A 27,200-nucleotide genomic window follows, 5' to 3' on the forward strand; every position below is an offset into this window, starting at 1 on the left:
TTCAGCAGGCTTTGGAGCCATTTCTGAGTGAAAGTGGAATGACTAGCTCCTTGATTTCTGGCTTTCAGGTTTTCTTTTGCTACTGATATTGCTCAAGGAATGGCCTATCTCCACCACCACAAAATGTATCATGGACGGTTGAAGTCTAATAACTGTGTGATAGATGACCGGTGGGTTTGTAAAATTACAGGTAAAGAGAAGGCTAGAAAAAATTTTCAAAACTGTCCAGCTAACCTCCTAATTATAGATTTCACACACAACACTCTTCCCAAGTGCTGTCATGTTGACACTTCATGTGGAATTGCTGGCTGTACCAGACTTCACTCACAGTGCCTTCTGCTGAAACAAGTTTCATGTTGCAATATCAAGTCATTTAGTACATGTCACAGATGCACACTTCAGATCCCACAAATGATTCAGTCTATCAACATCCAAGCAGAAGCTCTGCCTCATTCTCTGTTTTGATAGGGAGAGAAACCTGAGGCATGGACAATGGTGTAAAGAGATATAGTAATGCTGTCTGATTAATGGTCGCAAGGTAGTCTAATGGAGAAAAGCAGACTCAACTCAGAGCTTTTAAGTCTCGTTCACAGCACTGAATTGTATTCTCCCAGACATGGAGCTACAGGTCAGGTCTACTCTTGGTACAGGAAGACAGCCTGTGGGTACAGGAAAACTACTGGAGAGTCTAAGTTAGTTTGCAGCTGCCAAGGGGAATTAAGGCAATGATATTGTCTTCTACATTTTGCCCAGAGTAGTCATCATACTTTCTAACCCATAGCCATCCTAAAAGCAGCAGCACCAGATTTGTTTTTCAGTGGTACATCCTATGACTAAGGCTCCTACACAGGGCCAGGCTTGCTTCTCCAACTCCTTCAGTATCCTTCTGCCTTCAGAACTGCCTACTCTGCTTAGAGACTGTTCTGGAGAAAAACATAAAAATTAGACATAGTGAGATTACATTAACTGCATCACCTTAGCACAGCTCCTCTCAAGTAAACAGAAGATCTGTGAAATCATTCAGCAACTTCTGTTTTGATTCTGTTCTGTGTCAAACTGTAGTGTTTTAAAATCTTCATGGTTTTTCTGGTTGCAATAATGTCAAACAAACCTCATAAATAACAAATGTGGTAGCTATTCTAAAAATGGTCTCCACATAAAGATTCAGTCCATAGGAACATCCTAATTAGAGGTCACTCCAAATAAAATGAAACGTCTGCATCCAGCCTTCACATATACTCAGAAGAGTACTGTTTACGTAAGAAAGAGAACACAAGTCAGTTGTTTCTTTCTCCTTCTTCCTGATTCTGAGTCATATGCTAAGAATTCCTTCTATATTAGGCTAGAAGTATAGATGGAAAGATGTTTCACATCTATGCTGCCTTTGTTCTGATGCTAGTGGTGTTCCAGCAACACCCACCATCTGATTTTCAGTTGTTTGTCTGCCTAACTAGTAATTACTTGAGCAACCTGCCACCAGAAGTAAAGATCAAGGGACAATGTAGAACAGAAAATTGTATTTACATGCTAACTCTTGCACTGAGTGCAAGGTGAGGTGAGACTATTACCTGAAAATAATTTGATAAAATCATAAAATAATTCTGATTGCAATGGGTCATGTAGTTCGGTTTCCCTGCTGTCATCCAGCCTTACCCAAATATTTGGTTTTCCAGATGCTACATTTGCAATTTTTTAGGGGGGCAAGACCACTCAAACCACACTATTTTGAGACTAAGTGTAATTTTTTGTGTATTTAGAATAGGGAAAATTAATTTCTTTAGACTAGCTGTGTTGCTTCTACTACTGCACATGTTTCAGGGAAGTATCCACTGAATAGTTTGCTTCCTGTTTTCTTCCATTTTAGATTATGGCTTGCAGTCATACAGAAAAGAAGATTCTTCTGATGGATCAAGTTCATCCCAGCAGCATTTGATGCAGATTTACACAGCTCCTGAAATACATACTCTTTCAGATTTTGAACCCAATTCTATGTCAGATGTGTACAGGTAGATAAGTGTTCCTGATCTGGCTTTTAGTAATGTTGAGTATTCTTTAACGACAGTTAGGCTTGGTCGTTCTGTTGTCATTCCAGGTATATATTTGATTGTATTTTCAAAAGGATTGGTCCTGGAATACAAAACAGCATCGATATCACAGAATCTTTGCTTTCAAGGTAGATAACCAAATACTGAATTCACTGACATTATTTAAAAGGAGAGTTTGTCCAATGATTTATAAGGAGTCACTTGGCTGGTAAGATAAAAAGGCAAAAAGATCTGCTATTATCTAATTATCCCTTTTTTCTGGTGTTGTTTCTTACGAAGAGTAGATTATTTTCACAAGTGGCAATACTTTAAAAGTTAATAGCATCAGTGATCTAGAATGTCATAATGCACATATGTATAGAATCTTGTAATTCTATAATTGAATGTTCATACAATTATTTGGGGGCATATACATGGTGAGAATATTTAGTTTACAGAGGCCAAACAAAGAAAAGGGAAAAAAATGGATGCACTAGGAAATAACTCCATTCCTTTCCTTTTGAAAGCCTTTATAGAAGATTGTTTTCCATTGGCTTTCCCTGCCAGTGGTGGATTGCTTCTATCCAACCACTTTTCAGATAAATCGGAACACAATTTTAAACAAATTCCTGCATATAAAATGTGCTTGATCATCAATTTTTATCTATTCTATCAGATTAACTGGGCAGGAACTTGAAGTCTCAGTAGTATTTCTGCCTGTAGGCTTAGAATGTCCTTAGAATTTGCTCCAAAATAGCTCAGCTGAGGCAGCTTGGGATTGTGTTGGTACTTCTGGCTCCTGTCCTTTGTCCTACATTGGTCTGTGCCTTCTCAACATGAAGTAGTCTTTGAAAGAGCTGTGCTCCAGCTAAGCAATAATTTTAGGATTGTCTTATACATTCCAGTTTACCATTGCCCTGAAGACAAAATGCATCCCAGAAAATGTTTCCTTGGCTTGTTGCTCTCATTTTGGTCCTGTTCTGGATAGATATTATTTGACTTTGCTGGCGTCTTTTGCCTCCTGAAGGCATTTCTTGCCAAGGGTTCCCCTTTAAATAGTCCTAAGATCTGATTTGCTCATATATGTCTACAATGAACTTTTGACAGATTCAGTGAATGTTTCCTGTATTTATCTTGGATAAAGCCCACATGTCTGCAAAATCCACATCTTCTTTAAAAAATTAGCAGAAACTGCAGGAGTGGGACTTGTAATTTAGTGTGCTCTTGCAGATGAATCACTTGCTTTTAAAGTTCTCTAGGGAAAATGTTGGTCAGATGGGGAAGCTAAAATGGAAATGAGAACACGAGCATGAAGGTATCTCCTGTTTTGAGCTGAAGAGGCTGTTTCCAGTCACAGTTTCTCCTAGATTGGTTCTTCTTGATTTGTAATCGTCATATGAATTTCACTGTCCACAATGGATAGTGAATTTTATTGGGCAGCTGAAGATGTATTAAATCAATACTGCTTTATCAGACTTACTATCATCTATTATTCTTGAAAATCTGTTTCAGCTTTGCTGCCTCACCAGGATTGATTTTGCTATCTCCTACCAAATCACCACAAAATTGATGTAAAAATCTCATCAGATTAATTTCAAAATAGCTTATAATGTTTTATATGCATTATTTTATTTTCCAATGGTGGTCCACAAGTGGACTGAAAGATAGATAAACATGTCCTGTTACCAAGAGAATGTCTTACAAAACAGTGCAACTATTAGCAACACAACAGATTGAAAACCAATATTTTCCAAAAAAGTAAGTGTTACCAAGCTGAGAGAGATGCAGGGGTAAATTATTATACAGTTTCACTATATAAAGAGGCAACTTTATCCAGCTGTTGGCTGGAGGAGGTGCTTGCTTCTAAAAGGTCACTGTTTGGAAAGTTCTCCAATGAGTTCAGAAAAAATAACTAGATTCTCTGTTTTTACTGTCTTTTTCCATTCTTCATCCTTGATGAATGTATTTGACCTTAGTTCAGCTGAGGAAGATAATGACCACGAAAATATAATTCAGAAGGAACAAGGAGAAATGCTTACTATGAAATATCTCCTCTGGACATACTGTGTCATCACAGACTTCATGGAGATTTTCTAGAACATTGATCTTTTCAGCGGCTGAAATAAAGCCACTCCTCCTACTGGTGATTCTGATGAAACTGCTCCTGATCCTTGATTGGACCAAAAATCAGAACTCTATGTTTAACTGGTAGGAATCATGCAAATAAACCTGCACATATCACCTCTGGATTTCATTAATTCTTAGAGAGAAAATTGCTTTGCTGACCATCAAACTCAAACATCTCTGGGATCTATAACCATGAGAGGGAAATGATATGAAATATTCAGTAATAGATCTCTGTAAACATGAAGTAGTAACAAGTAGCTGCACCATTGAATTCTTTCCTTTGGGGATACTGGGATTTCAGGCATAGAATGGGGAAGAGTAAGAAATCATGAAAAGAAGAAATCACTGACTCAATTAGCTGTTACTGCATTAAGATTTTTCTTCATTTTTATTCTGCAGTTATGCCATCATTTTACTAGAAATTGCCACAAGAAGTGACCCTCTGACAGTGAGTAAAAATTAACTATCTGTGGAATTTGTGGGACAACTTTGATTCTGTTTCTGCTGAAGACACAAACCAAACTTTGAGTTACTGCATCTTTGAGTTACTTTTTGAGCATGAATTTTCCTCATGATTTTATGGATGCCAGTTCAGTTCAGTTCTGATTGGAACATGCAATCAGGGTTTCCTCATAGATCTACAAGTTTTCCCTTTCAGAGCATTGAAGAAGAGCATACTATAAAAGTAATGTAGCTCCAAAACTGCCTTTTGATTAGTTTTGTGAGGCTTAATGGCTGGGTGGATACAGGGAGAATGTATGTGTTGATATCTTCCTTTTTCTCCTGCTTCTTCCTTTTCCTGTAATTTACAGGCCGTTTTAGTGGAATTTTGCAGTAGTAAGAATAACCTAGAAAGCAAATCAGCTGCTCTCCATAATGAAAATATCTGTTTTGTGCATGTCTTTTGATCACTGCTAAATGGCAAACTCAAAAAAAATGTACCTTGAAATTCAAAACAGATGGTCTGGATATGTAAACATATTCTCTCTGAAATCATTTGCTTAACAAGAATTTTAGCAATGAAGACTTGAAACTACTATTTTTTCCAGTTCTGACAGTCTGTGATAATAGACTAATATAATCCTTGTAGTTTCTTAGAAGTGTCCCAATATCTTGCCAGGTATTCATTTGTTTCAAAAGTTGTTTATGCCATATAAACACCAAGATTAAAGCCTGTCAGCCATGAAAAAGCTTTTAGAAAAGGCGACCCATTTTAGACTGGGTTACATTTTTTTTTATCCTTTCTTTTCTGTTATGCTCTTAGGTAAAAAAAGCTGACTTGGAAGTGATAGGGAAGATGTTATAGAAGTGATGATGATAATAGTAATATATTTTCAGTGGCTGGTTGTTGAAACACTTGTTTCAACGTTGTCTAATCTCATTCTCTCTAGAAAGATGATGTGCCTTCAGCTGAATATTCTTGGTGTCCACCTTTGACAGAATTAATTTCAGGAAAGGCTGAGAATTCTTGCCCATGTCCCACAGATTACATAGAGGTGAGTAAAATACAATATTGTGTACAAAAATCATTTATTGAAGTGGATTTACAACACATCGTAGAATTTTTATGGCAGTATTACCTTTGATAAATACAAATAACCCAGAAATCAAGAAGTACACCTAAAACAAGGCAAAATTATAATATTTAATATCCTTAATTAAAAAACTGTAATTGTGACAATGAAAGATTCAGTTGTCCCCTCCAGTTGCCAGTGTAATAGATTATGTTTTTAAATATTCAATCATTGATTTTTGTGCAATTTCATTTTATTATAAAGTGTTGAATTCCATACATATTTCATGTTAGTAATATCTAGCTTACTGACAGAGGGCTTTCACATAATGAAATCTGTCTCAAGGAAATTATGAATTTGGTTTATTTCTTATGCCACAAGTCTTTCTCTTCAGTAGCCTCAATAAAGTACACCCCCTCCCAGTTAAATCACAACAAGATGGGGACATCCTCATTTCAGTTTAAGTGCTATATAATTTATCTTTGCTGGTTTTTAGCAACAAAAATGCAAAAAAACTCCTCAGCAACACTGGTTTTTAATCAGAAGTTAACATTCTTAAGGGATTCTTCAGCTCTTAATCTTTCATGGAATTTGTGTTCACGGACAAGACAAGTCCTCTGAAAACAGTGTGTGACTCCAACAGCCTAACACTCTCTTACAGCACAAGACAAGAGGTTAAGCAGTGTTCAGCAGAAGGAACGTGTATATCCTACTCATGATTCCCCACAGCAGCATTTTCATGAACTGATATCCTTCATTCAGCAAAAACCCGTAGAAATCCAGAGGCTTCAGTATAGCTCTGACACTTCACACCAACTGCAGATAGAGCTTCACACAGCCAGTTGGCATCAAGAAAACAGGAGTATTAACTTAAAATACTGCACGTGCTTGGAATAATAAAAGGTTATTTGCTTTTCTCACTCTCTTTACCTTCTACAGTTAATCGAAAGGTGCAGAAAAAAAAATCCATCCCAAAGGCCTACATTTGAACAAGTCAAGAAAATGTTGTACAAGATGAATCCTGTTAGCCCTGTTGACATGATGATGACTCTGGTAAATTTAGCATTTTAATCCATTCCAATCTGCTCGCTTTCAATAACTTTCACCTCTGTTCTTCAGGGTGTTTTTTTTGGTTGTTTTTTTATCTTAAACCCCTTGTTTGGGGTTTAAGATTTTAAAAAAATCCAGAGTTATTTGTTCAGTTCTGTTGGGTTGACTGTAGATGGACTTCTGCTTGAAACCTAGCTTTCCTTTGCATTTGTTTTTTTTAACTTCTCAACTTCTTCACGGCTGAACATTTTTTTTGTCTGTCAAATGTTGTTTGCAAACTATATTCCCTCTTTCCTGTAGCTCAGTGATCTTATAGTACCAGGGATATAGAATCCCTGCATTTTACAAATAGCATATTTATAAATAATTTTGAGCAGAGTATCTCAAGCCCATTGGCAGAAAAAGAAGATTCCTGCCTCCACAGGCTATTGCCTCACACAGAGGAGGGATGCAAAAAGAAAGCATAGACAAGCATAGCAAGATAGTTTATGAAAGGGCATTGTGAGCTTTTGATAAAAGATTGAGACTTGAAAAAGATTTTGCTTCGTTAAAATTTTGTCTGTAGGTTGGTCTCTGCATTAGATTTGGCCCCTAAATTTTGCATGAAATTTGAAAAGCCTGAAATTACCTTCTGCTGTCTTGTGTGTAAGCAACAGTATCAAGTCTAGATTCATAAACTTACTTAAGGAGAAATCTGATCCTTGGATTTTGTAAAAAAGTGTCAGGTGTCTTAGACCTATGTCCTTTTTATCTCTGAATATTTTCAAAGCAGAATCATTCAAGTACTTAAATCCTATCCAAGTAGCCATCTGTTTCAGTAAAAAGATCAATTTTTGAAAAATTTTAGAAAATTCTCTGTTATTTAGATGGAGAAATATAACAAACATCTGGAGATACTGGTTTCTGAGAGAACCCAAGATTTAATGCATGAAAAACAGAAGACTGATCGTCTGTTGTATAGTAAGTTATAAATAAAAAAATACTGGATATTCTTCTCAATTATAATTTTATTTCATCTAACTGCAAATAAGAACCCTTTGATAGGTGATTATTTAATAAGTAACATTTAACTAGCAAATAATGAATATACTTGTTTCTTGCAAAGCTGGAAAGATATTTAGCTACTTTCTGTATTTCTCCCCTGGAAATCAGTACACTCATCTGAGAGCTAAGGCCCAAAATCCATAGTGCTTGGACTTTGCATCGGTGTGGCAGGCCTTTCACATAGTTATAAATGTTGTGGAATTGTAGTTGGTTACTTTGGTGGCAGTGTATGTTCCAGAATTCCAGTGTATGTAAGAAAAAAAGGCATAAAGGGATGGGAATAGCATAGAAGAGAGGAAAAAACAAAGGGATGTGAAAGTGCAAGATGGGGGAACAAAGATGATTAAAAAAAACCAAAACAAAACAGAGAAGAGATAGTAAACATAGCACAGGTAGAAAGCACTAGCCAAGATCTGACAAAGAATTAGTAAAATCCCAGATCATACTGTTAGAATCTAACGTTACTCTTTCTTGGAATGTATAGATACTGGTTTGTTTGTCCTAAAAGTTATGGGCCATGTGAAAAATTTGGATGTGTTATCAGTGAGATGTGTTATCAGTGAGATTTATTGTGAAGTCTCACATTACTGCAGAGTGGATTTTATTGCCAAATATTTTAATATTTGGCAATATTTTAATGCCTATGCCAATATGCCAAAGCATATTTTCACCTTCATAATATTTTGCATTTATGAACATTTTTTGTGCCTCCAAACCAACATGTTATGTTTAATGTTTTCTTTTACCCATGTAAAAAGATTACAATGTTCTACTTTCTACAACAGGTATGTTACCGAAACAAGTAGCAGATGATCTCAGGCAGGGAAAACATGCACAAGCTCAAAGTTACTCAAGTGCCACCATCTTCTTCAGGTAAATAAAAATGAAAGATAGGACTATAACTATCTCCCACAAAAGAAATTTCTAGAAGAAACTTCCCCTCCCGTGGAGGTGAAGCTCCTAACCGAGTACAGAATTTCTCTCTAAACTGCCTCCTATTGTAACAGGTGGCTCTGCAAAAGAGTGTCCTTCAAAATTCTAACACCTCCCTACTTTTCTTTCTAATACTTAAATAAAAGTGGTATTACTCTGTAGCTCTAACAAAGAGCAGCACATCACTTTACATGTGTTGCACATGCATGAATGTATGTTTCACAAGATAGGCCTAAGAATTCATCATTTAGCCTGTGTAAGGAAAAATTGTCTATCCTTAGAGTCCACATGGATTTACAGTTTTGATTTTTTTATGTGTGCAGGACGCAATGTATGAATGGCATGCCTTCATTTGTCCTAAATGAACAGATATCAAGTTCCCTTTCTTTCGATAATATGCAACTCAGAATTGAAGACTGCTTAGTCTGTTACAGATTAAAGTCTGCCTCTGGAAATGCTTTACTATACTGCTAAGCAAAAAGACTTAGGTTAGTCTGTCCTTTTAAAAGGAAGGAGTCTTTTGTAAATTGAAATAGATGAAGACAAAACTATCCAATAAGAATCTTAGCGAAAGACTTATTGAAAAGAGAAGGTAATGTAATTGCATTGAGAAATTTTTACTGTGTATTTAAGATTAATAATCAGCAATGATTCCGACAGTGGATGATTATGCTGTTTCTGTTGTGTGTTAACAGTGACATTGTTGGCTTCACTGAGCTGTCCAGCAGCAGCACACCATACCAAGTGGTGGATCTCTTGAACAAGCTTTATACCACTTTTGATGAAATCATAGATAACTATGATGTCTATAAGGTGGAGACGATAGGAGATGCCTGTAAGTTCCTTGAGCTGTGGACAATGGTGGGGCCTGGGGCATCAAGATGGAGCATCTCTGATGACAAGGAAGAACAGCTGAAGGATATTTGGAAAGCTTTTTACCACTGGGAAGACCAAATGAAACAATTAGAGGATGAGTCCTACCAGAACCCTAACAAACTTTATGAGCATTTTCCTGCATACCTTTAATAATTTGTACAATTAATTAGTGTTGTGAATGGGACAGATTAATCTCAGCAACTTCTGTGTCACAGGAACACAACTAAAATATTTACATCTACATGGGATCACAGATGCCATACCCTAGGCTTTATTATCTGTCTTTTTTGCAAAGACCATTACAATCTTCTTTCTCATAATACAGTGAAGGGGCTTGACTGCATCTCCTCTTTGAGTTTGTAGGAAAATGGCTTTATATTTTAGAGAGATAGAGATAGAGATAGAGATAGAGATAGAGATAGAGATAGAGATAGAGATAGAGATAGAGATAGAGATAGAGATAGAGATAGAGATAGAGATAGAGATAGAGATAGAGATAGAGATAGAGATAGAGATAGAGATAGAGATAGAGATAGAGATAGAGATAGAGATAGAGATAGAGATAGAGATAGAGATAGAGATAGAGATATAGAGATATACCATGGCAATCTGCTGGTGATAGACTATGATTAAAATGGAGTTCCATAAAACCTAAGGAAGTCTGACTGGGCTTTTGGATGAGACAGACAGAATTCGTATAAGATATGTGGGGAAAAAAAGCCCACTCATTTTTCTCTGTGGAACTGCTGAACACATTCTTGAGCATAAAATTCCTCAACAAATGCACTCCATAGATCCCTAAAAGACCAGGTTCTTGCTCTACACATTAACAAAATCAAAGAATCATAGAAAATTCTGAGTTAGAAGGGATCCACAAGGATCACAGAGTCAACTCCTGGCCCTGCACAGGACCATCCTCAAGAGTTACAGCATGTGCCTGAGAACATTGTCCAAATGCATCTTGAGCTGTCTCTGGCTTGCTGCTGGTACCACTTCCTTGGGGACCCTGTCCCAGTCCCCAGCCACCCTCTGGGTGAAGAACCTTTTCCTGATATCCAGCCTAAGCTTCCCCTGACACAGCTTCAGGCTGTTCCCTCGGGTCTTTTTGCTGGTCACTACACAGAACAGATCAGTGCCTACCCCTCCTCTTCCCCAACAAGAAGTTGTAACTGTGGTGAGGTCTGTCCTCATTCTCCTCTTCTCCAGGCTGAGCAGACCAAGTGACCTCAGCCACTCCTCACATGCTTCCCCTCAGGGCCCTTCACCATCCTCATGGATGTGAGGGGATGTCCCCCTTGGACACTCTCTAACAGCTCAGTGTCTTTTTTGTATTGTGGCACCCAAAACTGTCCCCGGCACTGGAGGTGAGGCTGCCCCAGAGCAGAGCAGAGCAGAGCAGGACAATCCCCTCCCTTACCCGGCTGTGATGCTGTGCCTGGTGCACCCCAGGACAGGGTTGTCCCTTCTGGCTGCCAGGGCACTGCTGGCTCATGTTCAACTTCAACCAGGACTCCCAGGTCCTTCTCCTGCACTAATTTCTGCTCTCCAGCCTCTCCTTTCCCAGTCTGTCTGTGCATACAGGGTTGCCTCATCCCAGGAACAGAATCTAACATTTTCCTTCTTAAACATGAAGTTGATGATTGCCCAGTCCTCTAATTTCTCAATGTCTCTTAGTAGGACCTTTCTGCCTGTGAGGCAATTTAGTAGCATCAGCACACTCAGCATCCATTCCAATCCAGTGTCCAAGCCATTTATGAAGGTGCTGAAGAGCAGAGGGCTGAGGATGGAGCTTTGTGAAACTCCCCTAGTGACAGGTCACTATTCTGATGTCACCCCATTCACTGCAACCCTTTGTGCCTGGCCCCTGAACCAGTTGTTCACTCATCACATGATGTGTTTTTCCAGCTGCATGCCAGACAGTTTGTCCAGGAGGATCCTGGGAGAAGCAATATCAAAAGCTTTACTGAAATTCAAAAAGATTACATCATCTTGCTTCCCTTGATCATCTAGGTGGATTATCCTCTCATAAAAGGAAATCAGATTTGACATTCAGGGCTTTCCACTCAGGAAGCCATGCTGGCTGTGACCAATTACCATGTTGTGCTTCAGGTAGTTTTCATTACCTCCCAGAAAAATCTTCTCCAAAATTCTGCTGAGAGCACTATGGGATGAATCCCATCACATCCTATAGATTCACAGGGATCAGACTAGAGCAGCAAATCCCGCATAAATTCAGGGTTTAATGGGAGTTTATCATTCTTGTAGTCATGGTTGTCCAGCTCAGCACCCTGGGACCCCAAAACCCATCATCAGTTTTTAAAGTATAGTGCAGGAAGCATAGGACAATGCCTAGTTGGAGTCATTACCTTTTTTTATAATATCTGCCCAACGAAAAAAGGTACTGAACAGCCACATTTGCATGGCCTGTCCCACTTAAAGCCTTCTCATTGGAGGGGAGGATGAAGAAAGAAAGGATTGGAGGGAATAAATCTTATGTAAAAATAAGAAAGAAATATAACATATTTCATACCTAAGGTAATTCCACACATGAGCCATTGTCCTAGTCTTCATTTTTTTCTAGCTTTCTTTGCTCAGCAGGCACAACTGTGCCTTGGGATATGAAGGAATACAGTTTCTTTCTTTTTTCGCCATCTTTATTTTTTTTATTATAGGCAGCATGCTTTAGTAAATGTATGTGTAATACCAAAGGCTAACACAGTTGCATTGTTGTGTTAAGATATGGTGGTGTCGGGAGTACCCAAGGAGAATGGGATCCTTCATGCTGGTGAGATTGCAAGTATGGCTTTAGATCTTCTGGATGTCTGCAAGACTTTTAAGATCCCACACAAGCCCAGTACCCTCCTAAAGATAAGAGCAGGAATACATTCAGGTATGTTGAGAAAGCTGCAAAAGAGTCTTCCACTGGCCTTACAAATGCATCTGTAGTGGCCATTTCCTCTCCATTAAAGTTAATTTTTTGATATGCAGTGGGACACAACATAGAGGTCATCCCAATAGAATAGTTTATTGGATACATAGGATATTGGTACCTCAGTTTTGAATACAACATTGGAAACCTCCCCCAGCCCCTGTGTCTTTGCTGATGTGAATTAGAACTGCCGTTCTATATCTGTTACTTTTCCTTATCAGCTGTTCTCTTCTCAAAATAGTGAGTTGTTTCCTGACATTCTGATCTAGCCTTCACTCTCAGAATCCTAGCTCCCTGATTTAATCTGATGTATAATTGCAATTCCTTCTTGATAGACAAAGCTGGACATGTCCTTTGCAGCCCAGCATCTGCCAACTAATTAGCATACATTGTCTTACCAAGAAATCACATCTTCTTGTAAGATGGATTTGTAACCCGTGTAAAGACGGTACTGACACTCAGACTTTATCTGGTTAACAAATTAGATTTAAGATAGTGTAGGAAGCAGCCATAAGGCTGTATGACTGATTATGTGATTTATAAACACAAAATGTCTTTATTTTTTAACAGGGGCAGTTGTAGCTGGAGTTGTTGGAACCAAAATGCCACGGTACTGTTTATTTGGAGATACTGTGAACACAGCTTCCAGGATGGAATCTACGAGTGAAGGTAATAAGGAACAAACTGCAAGTAGTGTTTTAATCATCCCTGAATTAGTTCTTTAAAAATGTTGGGCTGAGTCTTGAGTCCTGACCTATTCAAGTGATTCTGAATCCTGTAAAGAGTCCTTGATTTCTGTGTCCAGTCTGCCTAGGGACAAATTATTCGAGTGATATTCTCTACAACTGTTTTTGTAACCAGATCCCCTTAGTTCTCAAGTCTCAGAAAGGGATTTTTGTGGCTTTGAAGTTCTCTACAGTAAAAAAAAGGTAGGAATAAATGAGAGGGAAGTGGTTATGTTTATTGTTTCTATTTGTTCCTGGCACCCAGCTGGATTTATGGTAAAAATATTTTCATTACTCCTCTTTTATTGCTGATAACTTTCTGAGAACACAAGAAACAGTAGGACACCATGGGATCTGTGTCTGTGTTTAACCAGTACAGAAGATTACGTATGTCCTCTAGAAAAGAGTTTAAACAGAAATTTTGTGGAGGTATTCTCACTACTTCTTCTTAAGAGGCAACAGAACTCCAAGTTTACTTAGTAAGCTTCATATTCAGCCAGCATGACCATTTGAACCTCAGACTCTGAAATATTGTAGCTGATCTACAAGAACTGAAAGAAAAAAAACGACTGATTCAACATCACAGAACCCTGATGGCTTGTTTCTTTTCATTCATTAAATGAAGCTGAGTAGTTTTATGGCTCACATTGCAATGCATTGTAAATGAGCTAGGCATATACAAGATTCTCCTAGTTTAATTTTGTGGTAAAAACTGAAGCTTTCAGCATCTATCATGATCCATTAAAATCAGAAAGACAGGGGAATGGTTCTAAATGATGGATTTGAAAGTTTTGAAAGGATTTGAGAATCACTAGCATCCAATCACCAGCTAATCTATTCCTTCTCACCTTTTTTATTTTTCCAAAGCAAATGTTAATGTGGATGGAATTCATAAAACTTCATTTTCTTTCTGTCAGTCTCCCAGATAACTCCTTTCATGCTCCTTGTGTCATCTTATCCGAACTGCTTGGAAACTAATACCTTCAAACTCTGCTTCCATCATTCTCAGGTTATCTTTTGTTCTGTATGCGAGTCTCTTTCTCAGATGGTGTATCAAAACTATAGACTTAGAAATAAAGACAGAGCATTTATTTTTCAAGCCTTTTTTTTTCTCTCCCTCTTTTTCTAGATGTATAGTGAGAACCTCAAATACATTACCAAGTTTCAACCCTAAAATTATTCATTTAAAATAGATCAATTATTAGCAATGTGCATTAAAAATGCTATCACCTGGAATCTCAGTGCCAGTGTCTTGTTTCAAGCAAGATGGCAAGTTGAAATATAGAGTATCTACTGCAAAGAATATTTTGGAGATATGTGTCTGTATTTGTTGAAACATATATCTCCTTATCTACCAGCAGTGTTCTGAGACTCTAAAAAACATTTAAACAACCAAAAGTGGACATTATAGAACTGTCATTTTCTGATATAAGAAAAATTAGACAATCTTAGCCAATCCTACTATTATCTGGGATGTTTTTTAAACAAAGAATCATGATTGGCTCTGTGTCACAGAATGTTAAGGTGAAAAAAGCATTTTTTAATTTTTTTTTTTAAATTTCAGCAAAATTTTGCTTTCCAGCAAAAGTAGAATTTCTTCTATCTGTCGTCCTTGTTGGTACTTTCTCCATCATTTGTAAAAGGCAAGACAGGTGAGGTTTACATGACATGGTTTACATCAGATTAAATTTCAACTAAGGAAAAATCACATTGTTAAAAAAATGTGATGTTAATATCATCTCTTCCAGCTGCCCTAATTTACAGGTTTGGAGTCAGAGCAAGGATGGCTGTTTCTTTAATGTTTAGACTTTGCTGAAAACTAAATGTGCAAAGAAAGCCCTGGCTCTTTATTGACCAGGAGGTAGAACTGTGTATAGTTTTCTTCACCAGATGAAAAGGATGCTTATCAGCAGCACAGATAGACAACTGTGAAGAGTAAAAAAATATTATTAGATGCAGAAAGTGAAGAGTAGTGGTTTTTGACATCCCCATATTGATCCTGAGATGCTCTCACAAACAGGCCAGGATACTGGAGCTTGTGTGCAAACATTTTGAGTAACAAATAACAAGGAATGAAAGCAAAGACTTGAAAAAAAACCCAAGGAGGTGTTCATTAATGAGTCTTGAATTTTTTGACACACTTTTGGAGGTGGATCTGTCTTAGATATATAAATTGTTTGCTAATATGATATTTATCTTTCTTTCCAGCTCTTAAAATACAGTGCAGTTCAAGTGCATACCAGCTGTTGGAGCAGATTGGAGAGTATGTGTTAGTATGCCGTGGGAATTTACAAGTCAAGGTGTGTATGCAACATTTATACTCAGCTTTTCAGAGAGGAGAGTGTGAAAGTACTCTGGAGTCCCTGAATTTTAACCCATTCGATCCCCTATATCTTCTAAGTCCTCTATATCTCACAGTGCTTTGTTTAGACTAATTCCTGTACCTGAGGACAGCATGCTCAGATTTTAAGCCAGGACCAGTTCCATGGACTTGTTCATGGGACAAACCTCGTAAGTTAGAGATGAAGGACCTAGTCAAGCTTGCAAGTCCTGCAAAGCACATTCACTGCCACAACTGCTTGAAATCAAAAAAGGTCCCCCAGAGACATCACAGATCTTCATGTGAGTTCCATAAGAGAATTAACATACTTGTGGACCCAGAGTTATATAGGACTTCAGACAATTGTTTTAATTGATACTACTGCTATTATCTTTTAAGGAAAGTTTTTATGCCAATTTTTTCCTCTATGTAAAATGGCTGACAGGCACATATTTCTTCTTTTGGGACTTATTTTGAGTTGTAGTAAGAAAATTATTTCATAAATGACAGATAGTGTTATAACCCTATGACTAATATTCTTTCTTAGGGGAAAGGAGACATGGTCACATACTGGCTTGAAGGTAAGAAAGCCTCTGTCACCCAGAAGGCAGTCACCAGCACTTCTGTGACTCCTCAAGATGCCAACAGAGTTTCATATAGTCCGATACCAGGTGTCCTTCCCAGTGATCCTCTCTAGAATCCTGCTTCCTAGTCACTCATGAACTCCAGTACCCCTTCTGCTTTCAGTCTGTTAGGTCATCCTGCTGAATTAGAAAATTAGAAAAGAGACAACACACTCCTTTGGTCTTGTGAATGTATTAGCTCAGGCTTTATTTACAGGTGTTTCTCCCAGCAGTGGCACTGAAAATACAAAAAAGCAAAAACTCATCTTAAGGAATAATACATAGAAAATGGCCCACCAGCTACGAGAGCAGAAGGTTGCTCCCAGTGTTACTTCTTGATTTGGTTTTGATGGGAAATCCTCAGCCAGCAGCCACCATGATTTCAAAATCAGCTGTTTGGACATTCCAGCCTGTGAGGTGCTCCCACAGGAAAGGAGATAGTGTAGTGTTGCTGTTTAGTGGTATCATAAACCCTGTGGATGTGGTTGGTTTGGGCTATGAAAGGGAAAAATGGGGTGTATATTGGGTGAGGAAGTAACTTCCATCAAAAAAGGATGAAGCAGAGAAATTATAGTGGATACAAATTGAAAAAGGAATTTGTACTCCCACTTCCACTTCATCTCCACTGTCTGGAGCATAGAAAGTAGAATTGAAATGAAAGTCTGGTGTGTTTCCATACAGCCAATTCCTAGCGACACCTGCCATCTTGTTGCAGAGACCTGAAACTCTTGGGAGAGAAATGCAAGACATTGTATGCTGTTGCTAAACAGGATAAAGTTTACTACAGATGCTCTTGTCTTTGGCTGCCCTGGGATTTCTCTGAAAAACAGCTCTTAACATTAGCTGAAGTTGTTGCCTTGACTAAAGTGGCAGTGAACCTACTATTCTGGATAGCTGTCTGTCAGTGAAATCAGGCAGCCCTCTGAGTGAGTCACTGTGCAATTTAGGACACAGTTTAGGAAAGTTCATTCCTGAGCCAGCATTTCCTGTAAAGAGAGAACCATCACTACAAGCGGGGTAATCTCTAGATGAGCATGATTCTGTGAGCATTGCTGGTGTTGGCTTTCTTTAAAGACTTACCGTTCTGGGCTAATCTATTTTGAAGAGTTTAGTTGTTCCAGTTCAACTGAGTAACAAACAATCTAACAGAATAAGTGAAACTGAGAGACAAAGGATATCAAAAGTCAAAGCATTTCCACCATAATGTGAACTAGACTAGGTAAAGCTAATTGGGAGGAGATGAAAAGGAAGGACTTAGAGTGACCACTTATTCCTGCTTATTCTTCTCCCTTACCCTCTAGTCTGTCCTTGATCCTAGGTACAAGTACAAAAACATGCATACAGTTTTACAATTACAATTTTTCTGGTATGAATTTGTGTAGTTTAACCAAGCAGCAGACTACTTGTTCATGTTCCTATGTAAGTCGCGTGGCTACAACTTTCAAATCCAAGTACATGCTGTGTGGTAGTGATATGAGTGTCACACTACAGTCTTTCTTCAGTTTATGAGAGAAGTAAATGCAGCCATGGTAGATTTTTCAGAGATTCCTAACAGAGGTAGAAAGTTAAATACTCCCAAATGATGGGAGGTTTTTTTGAACTACACAAAAAGGATGTATAAGATTCTGAGTGAAAGTATGTCTCAGAAGTCTGTGAAACTGTATCTGCAGTGAATGGAACAAGAAACGCAGCAAGGGACACAGACATAGCTGACTTTGGTGCATGACATTCCCAACATAAAGTCCAGCCAAAATTTCTAAAATAAAAATTTTTAATTAGTTTACTTTTTTCTAAGCTTAAAAATTCTTTTCTCCTTTGTAAAATTTCATATTAGAAGGTATATTTCAATTACTGCGGTTTTAATCTTAGCAGAAGAAACTTTTCAGTTATCAGTAGCCCAGAGATATCCTCTAATACAACCATTTCCTTTATCCAAATGCTATCTAAAAATTTTGCAACTATCTGCTCTATTATAGTGCTTCATGATGTATTAGTTTACATTATTATCTTAATGAGTTTGCATTTGTTTACATTTTTATTAAAAAGATGCATATCCTTATCAAATGTGGATGTGAAAGCATATGCTTTGTCCATAGTATTTTGGTTTAAACTCTTCTGCTTTATTTTGCTGTCATCTATAAAATGAAAAGATTTTTTCAAAGTGTCTTTTGAGTTTAAAATCTTCTAAATAGAAATGAGTGATGAGTGACCAACAGCAAGCTTACTGGATTGACAGCTTTAACCACCGACAAGTCCTTGGGCAGTATTCAAGTTGTGCCAAAGACAGCAGAGACTTGCTGACTTCAGGAGGCTTAGAGCCTGGTAGTTTCCCATAAAAGAGGTACAGCCTAAAGAGTGCCTGGGTCAGCCTGTCTCAGTTTTATTGTTGCTTCCCGATCCTCTCCTCGGACAGAGCATCTCCAGAATGAGAATTATTTTCTGTGGACTGCTGAATCTGTCATATCTTTCCTGCAACTTCAAGCAATAGTCCTTATTAATGTCAGTTTGTCTGATGACTGTGATGATATGACTGACTTCAGAAGACAGAAGTACAGTCATGAACATTACAGACAATCAGAAGTGTTCTCAGTCAACTACAAGTATTTTAAGATTAATCTCAGGCATTTGGCAGACGTAGTGAATGACAACGGCCATATTTCAGATGCAGGAAAGCATTCAGCAGCTCGTAAAGCTGAAGTATGATAACCAGCACAGTGCTCATCTATGAGATGCTTTAAATCCACAGAGAGCTAGTCAGCTAATCTAGCAAGCATTCTTTTCTAAAATTCTATACTATATACTAGAAGTATGTGATGTGTTCTTTCTTTTCTTGATGATTTTATCCATGCCAGAAAATGGGAAAGCAATTGCAATAATAGAGCAGAAGAAGTGAAAGTGATATGTACTTTATAGATCACTTCACACAGTGGCTATTCATTTTCCACAGTCGTGCAAGATAATACAGAGGTTACTAAGACTCTATTCACAATGTGGAGATTTTATGGAAAGATTGTGCATTCTGATTATTGTTTATCGCAGCACTGTCTACCTGGCAGTGCGAATGCAGTCAGTAATTAAAAAAATCACACAACACAAAAACTGACTTATTAAAGTCTTTTATTAGCTTGATAAACCTTCACTATATTGTTTCAGCTTGAATATTGTTTCAGCTTGAATATTGAGGAACAGACTGAATAACCACAATATTTTTAAAAAATCACAACAAGTAAAGCCAAAAATTCATTAATGTATTTCCAAGTGTAAAACTTCCTAGATTTTATTCTAACCATGGGCACTGGAAAAGACTGTGTTTTGCCACCAAAAAGTTATTCTGTATCCCCTAGATTAGGTAGCAAACATATTTTGCTTAGCTTGTTATTGGTGTGTGTGTAGTCTCCAATTCCAAGGTTTGTTGTTTTGGGTTTTTTTTGCAAACAGAAAGGTTACCTGTTTCCTTGTACAGCTAATTAGTCACATGAAATAAATTAGTTTAAATAAAAGTGAAGTGAATTCAGGTGTCCTTTGCAAACAAAGGAGGGACATAAAATGAGTGTTGAACCTGACTACGCAGTCAAAGGATGCAGTGTCTCTTTAAGGTCAATGTCTGATTAGTATGAGATTTCCCCAGCTTGCAGAACATCGCTCCCTCCTACTCAGACCCCTGAAAATTACTAATAGCCCTTCCATCTGAATTGACCTCAAAAGCAGAAATCTTTGGTTTTTTTATGAGTGTCTTTCTCGGGCTGCCCTTTCAAACCTGTAAAAAGACAAGGCTATGCAAGATTATTCTGATAAAACTCCAACTGAGTACCATCTGCTTTACAGCTAATGAGCACTTTGTCCGCCTAATTCCTCTCCCAGTTCTTCCCTACTTCAGTATAAAACATTGCATTGTACCTTTTTTAACATTCTAAATTGGACTTCAAAGATAAAATGCTTTGCAATGAAATGTTCTCTTCAAATCAAATATGGGAAAATTGCCTTTCCTCTTGATGTAAATTTTGGTTTAAATTTAAATGCACTTTTGAATGTAGAGGTATAAAACAACCAGAGTTTAAAATGTGACAGAGTGGGTGTTTAGAATTTGTTTGTGTGGGAACCCTAATGACTGAAATATTCCAAAGAACACCCATGAGTCTACATGATGTTATTTAATGTACCACAGCATAGTAACCACAGTCCTCTGGTTCACACAGCTAAACAACCTACTCCACCTTCTTATTTGTACACCATCTTTCCAATGCACCGTGTCTTCAACACATATGCAATTCTTTTTGGAACTAAATTCCAAAGACTTGGTTCAACAGCTTTCATACAGCACTAAGTTTGACCTTGAAGTTCCTTGAAGTGAAGTGTTTAGTGTTACACCTTTGTGCAATTTGCCCTGGATTTCAACAGCAACAAAATTAGCACTTCCTTCCAGTGAGTGCCACATGTGAAGCAAATGTAGGAGCATTCTTATGTTCATGATTGTGCACAACTGCTGATTATTACTGCATTTCATACTAAAATACAGTGGTGTGAGAATAAGTGCTTGAGGAGATCTAAAATTGGATTCCCCCTACATGATAATTTTTTCTTGTAGTTCTTGCATCATGCCTTCAGGCAGGAGAAACATTCTCTGTCCCTACCTGAGGAGCCATCTGGGTAAGCTACCAAAGATACAATACACACATGGAACAGTGTGCTAAACATACAGCTTTTGTGACCAGAACTCAACACAGTTAACCTGACAAAGTAAGGAAATACTCTGTGTGATGCCTTTTTGGTCTCTTTTGCTTTTATGAAGACCTCTTCTGTTCTACTCTCTCTAGAACATGTGAGAGTACAGAACCAGATTTTCAAAGTGATTAACCCTTTTTCACTCCCTGAGGAGTTTGAACTTTAGGTTGAAAAAATATGCTCAATAAGCATCTTTCAGAATTGACTAAAGGTTCTGGGCTTTTACCAGTGGTTTTGGGAAATGCTGAATGCAAAGCACTGGAAAAATTCAGATTTCAATTGCCAGGATTTCACAGGGGCCATAGTGAAACACAGACATAGAATGTCTTACCTCTGTTGGAAGAACTATGTGTTCTTAAAGAGCCACAACAGAATTTTTTTAGAAGAAGTTTTTTTCTCCTAAAGAACAGAAGGAATTTTAAATTGCACCAATATACTTGAGGGAGAAAAGCTGGGTAAGGTGTTGGAAAAACACCTCTGAGAAGATCTCAAATTATTATGTTGCATTCTGTTACCTACCCTTGCAGACAAATGTATAGAATATAGATACACACCCTTCCAGGGTGCAGTTTGTAAGTAAAAACATTAAGCATAAACAGTTCTGTGTATCTGATACAAGGTTAATCCATGCAACTGTTCTAAACACAGAATACACAAAGATTTAATGAAAGCTGAATCTCCATGTCTGGTAAAGACATATAGGGTCTGGAATTCTAGTACCAATAAGACAGCTAAATTAAAGGTAATGCTTATCTATGAAAGTTTGCCATGGTGCATGAAAAGTCACTTCTCAATGCACTCTCTCTGTGGTTTCCAGACATAAAAGAGCCCACACTACCAGAGAAGTAACAAGCCCGCTGACAGTTCTCCCTGTAGGGGTTGCATGTTAAGACTGGCTTCAGAGTGGAAACAGGCTCAGCATGAGCTGCTTTGCAGCTGATGCCCCATGCCATGTGTCAGGAGAACACCTCTAGCCTACATATTAGGAAACTCCTCTACAAGCTTTAATACAATTTATATTAGAAGCATGGACAGAAACCTTTCAGGAATCGAAAGTTTCCTATGCCTTGGCCTTACTGGCAACACGCTGAGAGTCGAGGTCCTGTGTGCTGATTGTGCTCTGCAAGTAAATAGGTTAATCCCTACACACACATGAAAATCAGGTTGGCGGTGCTTGGTGACCTGACAGTCCAGCTCTAACCCATGGCAAAATCCCAAGCATGTGCTGCAAGAACTGACAATACAATTGAATGTCTCAGCATAACAGCTTAGATTGGATGGATGATGTAGTGTCAAATTCTACCACTCTGCCCAAACGCAGGAGCTCACTCCACGAAGTCTGGTATGTAGCAGCAGAGATATTGAGAGAGGGGGTCACAGCAGCTGCTACTCTTGTATTTAAACAGAATGAATAGCTACTGGAGCCAAGACTGCAAAGAGTTTGGGTCAGAGCGGGAGGAACTGCCTCTCCAAGAGTATGAGTGTTTCTGCAGAATGCAGATCAAGAATACAGTACCAGTCCAGAGGGACACATACTCTGAGCACACTCACCTCTTGCTTATTCAGTTCCAGACTGAAAAGACCAGCTATTGTTTTGCGTGCAGGAGGACAAAGTGCTCTCTGATTAAAACTTCAAATCATCTATTAAAGACTTTGCAGTGATCAGCTTGTATGATTGTAAAAATGCTATTTGTGACAACAGGAATTTAAACAAAGCAATACAAAATTGCCTTTTGTTGATCGGCATATCACAGAGTCTCTTAAAAGAAGATAAACTACACTGTAGCACTATGATAAATGCTATTCCAAAAATAAAGTTTATATATCTTAGGAAACTTCTCTAAATGTCCAAATTACTGTTTTCTATTAAATGCTTTATACACCCTGGCACCCATTCTTTAAGACCAAGCAATATGTGGTTCACAAGACATTTATCCCCGAAGATAGTTATCCCCCAAACTGAGCTCCCCTAAAACTTCATGCATTGTTTGGAAGAGAGCATTGAGGAGAAAAATGGAACTTTGACCCAGAGGTTTTTTAAAGCAGCAAGAACAGAAAGAAGCTCTCATCTCTGGTCATGGATTGGAGTCACACCCAAGCTGTGGTATCCTGAAGCCAAATTCAGATTAACAACTGCCTCTGAAAAGCAGTGATTATTCCTGCTTGTTCTAAGATCAGCACTGGTACCACAAGTTCTAGTGTCCACATGAGCTCAATGAAAATAAAGTCCCATGTTGTCTTTGATCTGGGCATGCTATGTGCATAAGATACTTGAAAATGCTGTCATGATGTCTGTGATCAAATATGAATTAGGTTTCTACTGGCAAACTTATAAAAAGGTCACTTTATTAAAAAAACTCCAAAACAACAGAACCACAAAGCCCCCGAAACGACAAAAATAAACAAAACCCAAACCTTAATATCTAACCACCCCAAGAAACAAAAAATCTACACCCTTTTCATTTTCAAATTTAAAAATCCATACTTTTAAAATTGCCAAATTAATCATTTTCCATTCCATTCTCTATTAAACTAGCAGGGGGAAAAAGGAAAAATAAAGAAAGGTTTCAGAGGCAGTACTAATTTATTCCTCTAGTTTCAAATTCTCACATGTTCAATAAACAAATTTAGAGGATTACGGTGTATTAGCCTAGAAATATTGCTTAAAGTTGTATTTTATTGTGAAATCTTAGCTGAATGAATGGAGGGATGACATTGCCTGTAAATATCAAATTTTAAACACACATTATTTTATACCTCTTTCTATATTGTGGGACATTTTCACTCCCATTAAACTTTGCTTGCATACAAGCATACTCTTGTTTTTACACTAAGAATGGAATAAAGCACATGACTCAAATCTGCATGTCTGTATATCAAGTTATATATTTACTATTCCATTTGTCACTAAAGTTTGCTGTATTGTCTTGAAAAAGCCAACGTAACTTTTGACAGAGAACATCTAATCCTAGATAAAATGGAAAAAAACTGCTTCCTGTATATATGTGCAGAACTGTACAAATCTAGGTTCCCAGCAGGCTGGTGCCTTGCTCTCTTATGCAAGGCCAGCGATTACTCACAACCCTGTCAGAGGCAGCAGGCAGGACCTAGTAGCCTGTTTTCTCGTGGTGGGTCTGATCTCCAGGGATGCTGAGCACGCCTGGGCACACAATGAGACCCTCACATGCTCTGCCTAGAAGCAGAAAGCAAGAGACCCTATTCGTCATCGTGTTCATCAGCAGTATTTTGGCTGTTGGCTTCAGAGGTCATGAAATGAGACTTCCTGGTGCCACTGAAGACGCTCTGTGCATTGCAGAGTAAGGTCCTGCAGTGACTAAGCCTAAGCAGGACGCAAGCTGCTAACAACGACTGAGTGCTTTTATGTGGAAGTTGAACATGTCAGGGAGATGGTCTGTCTCTGTGGAATTCCTTTGCCCACTGGATAAAACCTGGGCTGCACAGAGTGCAGGTGTTCATTTTTTACCACAGTACTGTTGCTGCATGCCTGAGGAGCAGAGCTGCCTGTAACCACCTACTCAGAGTTTTTGCATGACTTCAACTAGCTAGTGTTATTTGAACTTATGTTAACAGTATCCAGATGCCCCACCAAAGCCTGGCAAAAGGGTTAACATCTTATTTGGTCTGAAAGACACCAAGCTAGCCAGAAAATGGTTTCCTTTTTCTGGAAACATCTTCAGAGACTGATTGTCTGTCACAATTTGACATAAGTTTCCCAACAAACAAACAAATACACACATAAGTATATGTATAAAATTTACATTCACTTTCCAAACAATTCCATGGGCATGGAAAGCCTCGCTGGAGTGCAAAATCCCTTTTAATTTTCTACACAACGTTTCAGGTTGCTACAAATGAAAGTTTGTTTTTCTTATTTCCTACTCTGGTAACTCAATACATTTCTCTGGTACCACTTACGGTTGACAAAAAACAGTTAAGTAGGAACAGCTATTAAGACTCTCATCACACAGGAACTTTTTGGCATTGTGGGAGTTTACTTATAGGAACTGGGGCTTTGTGAGATGCTAGCAAATTACTCTATGCTTTAGCAACCATTACCCTAAGACCTGAACACTCTGAGTATCTGCTTAGCATGCACATTGTGTTATACCACATCTCTGTTACCTACACTGCAGAGGTCAGGTAAGATGTTTATGCACAGCATGGAACATGCAACTTAGTGATTTGTATTTCTGTATGTAAACTACAGGCTCTGAATTTGAATGGTTAATCTTCATTACTCACTTCACATTTTCTTGCTATGTATCCATAAGCTGTGAAAAAACCACCTGTCAGTCAGGTGTTCCCTCTGTTCCCTTCTCCCAGCAAAGCATGGCTTTGAGACCCCTGAGTGGACTGTCACCATGCATCCCCCATACAGAAATATCTGTCATTTTAGAAAAGGCACAAGAAAATGGCATTTTCAGAAGAGTCAGATCCCACTCTGAACATAACTGACAGAAGTCTATTCCTGAAGCGATTTTTGAGGTACTGAAATATATTTTAAAGACCTGAGTTCACTGACATCTGTTCCTAGTCTCTGCAAGAACTGTGTCGTGTTCATGTTGCATTCTCCTTGTCAAGTGTGCCTGTAAAATCCAAGTGTTAGAAACATTCCAGTGAACTCAAGACCAGTGGAAAACTAAGCTAACGCCTCTATGTTTCATGCTGTTCATGATGTGTTAGTCTTTGAAAACTCTCCTGAGCCTATCTGGTTCCTAGGAGACTTTCAGAAGAGCCCGTGGGGTCGGGACATCTATTCCTTGACACAAAGGAAAATAAAATCCTGCCAGGACAAAGGGAGACAAATGACTTCTACACTCCCTGACATCAGGCAGCTATTGGAGTTCATGCTGACATCTCTCAATCCTCCCCCCCCAAAATGAAGTGACAGTATTTCAAAAACTTATTCAGCCATAGAGTACCACATTCTTTCCTACAGACAGCGCCAAAGTTTCATTCAGCTCTTGATTTCAGCTGACAGCCACTGCTGCCCTCCTGCCAGTGTGGCTACAGGCTTGGGTATAATAGGCATCAGGAAAACAAAAGGGAGGGAAAGGGAGAAAATGCAATTAAAATGTAATTTCTTTTTTTTCCAAAAATGAAAATTTGATTTCTTTAACCTTTAAACATGCTTGTTTACTTACAGAAAGCGTACTTCAGGCACAAAAGGTTTGAGTATCAGTCACATACCACTTAAAATTGAAATAGTATCAGGATTGTCCCATGCAGTCAGCTATATTATCCCCTATCAAGAATCAAGAAGTTGAAGTTGCAGTTTTTGTATACATACATATATATAAAATATGAATCTTTCACACAATGGTCTCCTGGTCTGAGTTGACTCCAGTGGGGTTTATGTAACAACAGTACCTGTCATAAGGGCTGTTATCCTTGTAAGAGCAGACAATGATACTATCTTTAGGAGCCACAAAAATGTTGTCTTCAATGTCAGGGCAAGGAGTGCTGTCCCTGCTGGGAGAAGAGCTCTTCTTCTCCAAGGCACTGTATGTGGAGCCATCTCCCACGAACACGTTCTCTGGCATCTCTGGGTAACAGCTCTCCAGGTATTTCAGCATCTCCTCCTGCTCCACCTTTTTGGTGAGGCTCTTGCCCTCTCCCGTGGCAGCGGCGGTGGTGCTGGTGGTGCAGATGAACACGGTGTCCTCTCCCCTCAGCCCTCTCCTGTCCTTGCGGTAAGCTTTCCTGGCCAACTCGTCACAACTTCCCTTGCCAGACTCCAGGTCCGAGGGGGTCCTGAGCAGCTCCATGACATCGCGGTCCTTGATCTCCTTGCAGCACGGACGCATGTTCTCGGGACATTTTGTGCAGCCGTCGGTCTTTCTGGTGAGGGCGATGGCAGCGATGCCCGGCAGGCAGATGGCCGGCCCGATGGCCAGCAGCGGGATGTCTCCCAGGGTCTCTCCCTTGATGCCAGACACGGTGAACATGAAGCCGAACACCAGAAAGACGCTGACCAGAGCCACGACCAGCCCCGTCCGAGGGTTGATGTCGTCGGGTCTCAGGGTCCGCGCCATCCAGCTGGTGCGCACGGGGACACTTCCCTCCGCCGGAGCGCCCCTCGGGCCAGCGGGCAGACGCTCCGCGGCGAGCCTCCGAAGTTTCCCAGGCAGCGAGGCACGGAGCACCCCGACAGCCGGCACCGCTCGGCTTCCCCTCGGTGGAACCGCAGAGGGAGGGCGGGCCGGGGCTGGGAGCAGTCCTGCCTCCTGCCTCCTCCCTCGCTCCCTCCCTCCCTCGCTCTCTCCCTCGCTCCCCGGCGCCGGTCGGAGCG

General features: G+C 39.0%; 2 protein-coding genes across 2 annotated transcripts in view; one reads left to right on the forward strand and one right to left on the reverse strand.

Annotated features, from left to right (window-relative positions):
- LOC134564541 (atrial natriuretic peptide receptor 1-like) overlaps positions 1-16,475 on the forward strand; it is a 36,550-nt gene extending 20,075 nt beyond the window's left edge. The window contains exons 12-23 of the mRNA XM_063423435.1: positions 69-190; positions 1,865-2,006; positions 4,551-4,599; positions 5,543-5,647; positions 6,605-6,718; positions 7,582-7,675; positions 8,545-8,632; positions 9,388-9,527; positions 12,306-12,458; positions 13,068-13,166; positions 15,431-15,522; positions 16,090-16,475. Coding sequence (XP_063279505.1) covers positions 69-190; positions 1,865-2,006; positions 4,551-4,599; positions 5,543-5,647; positions 6,605-6,718; positions 7,582-7,675; positions 8,545-8,632; positions 9,388-9,527; positions 12,306-12,458; positions 13,068-13,166; positions 15,431-15,522; positions 16,090-16,239 — 1,348 coding nt within the window. The 3' untranslated portion in view covers positions 16,240-16,475. The remainder of the gene's footprint in view (positions 1-68; positions 191-1,864; positions 2,007-4,550; positions 4,600-5,542; positions 5,648-6,604; positions 6,719-7,581; positions 7,676-8,544; positions 8,633-9,387; positions 9,528-12,305; positions 12,459-13,067; positions 13,167-15,430; positions 15,523-16,089) is intronic.
- A 9,745-nt stretch (positions 16,476-26,220) lies between these two features.
- Positions 26,221-26,943, reverse strand: TMEM215 (transmembrane protein 215). The gene has a single exon (XM_063422441.1). The coding sequence runs from the start codon at positions 26,941-26,943 to the stop codon at positions 26,221-26,223; it is 723 nt and encodes a 240-aa protein (XP_063278511.1).
- Positions 26,944-27,200: the final 257 nt, after the last annotated feature.

This window comes from Prinia subflava, chromosome Z, assembly GCF_021018805.1.
Source record: "Prinia subflava isolate CZ2003 ecotype Zambia chromosome Z, Cam_Psub_1.2, whole genome shotgun sequence".
Lineage (NCBI taxonomy): Eukaryota > Metazoa > Chordata > Aves > Passeriformes > Cisticolidae > Prinia > Prinia subflava.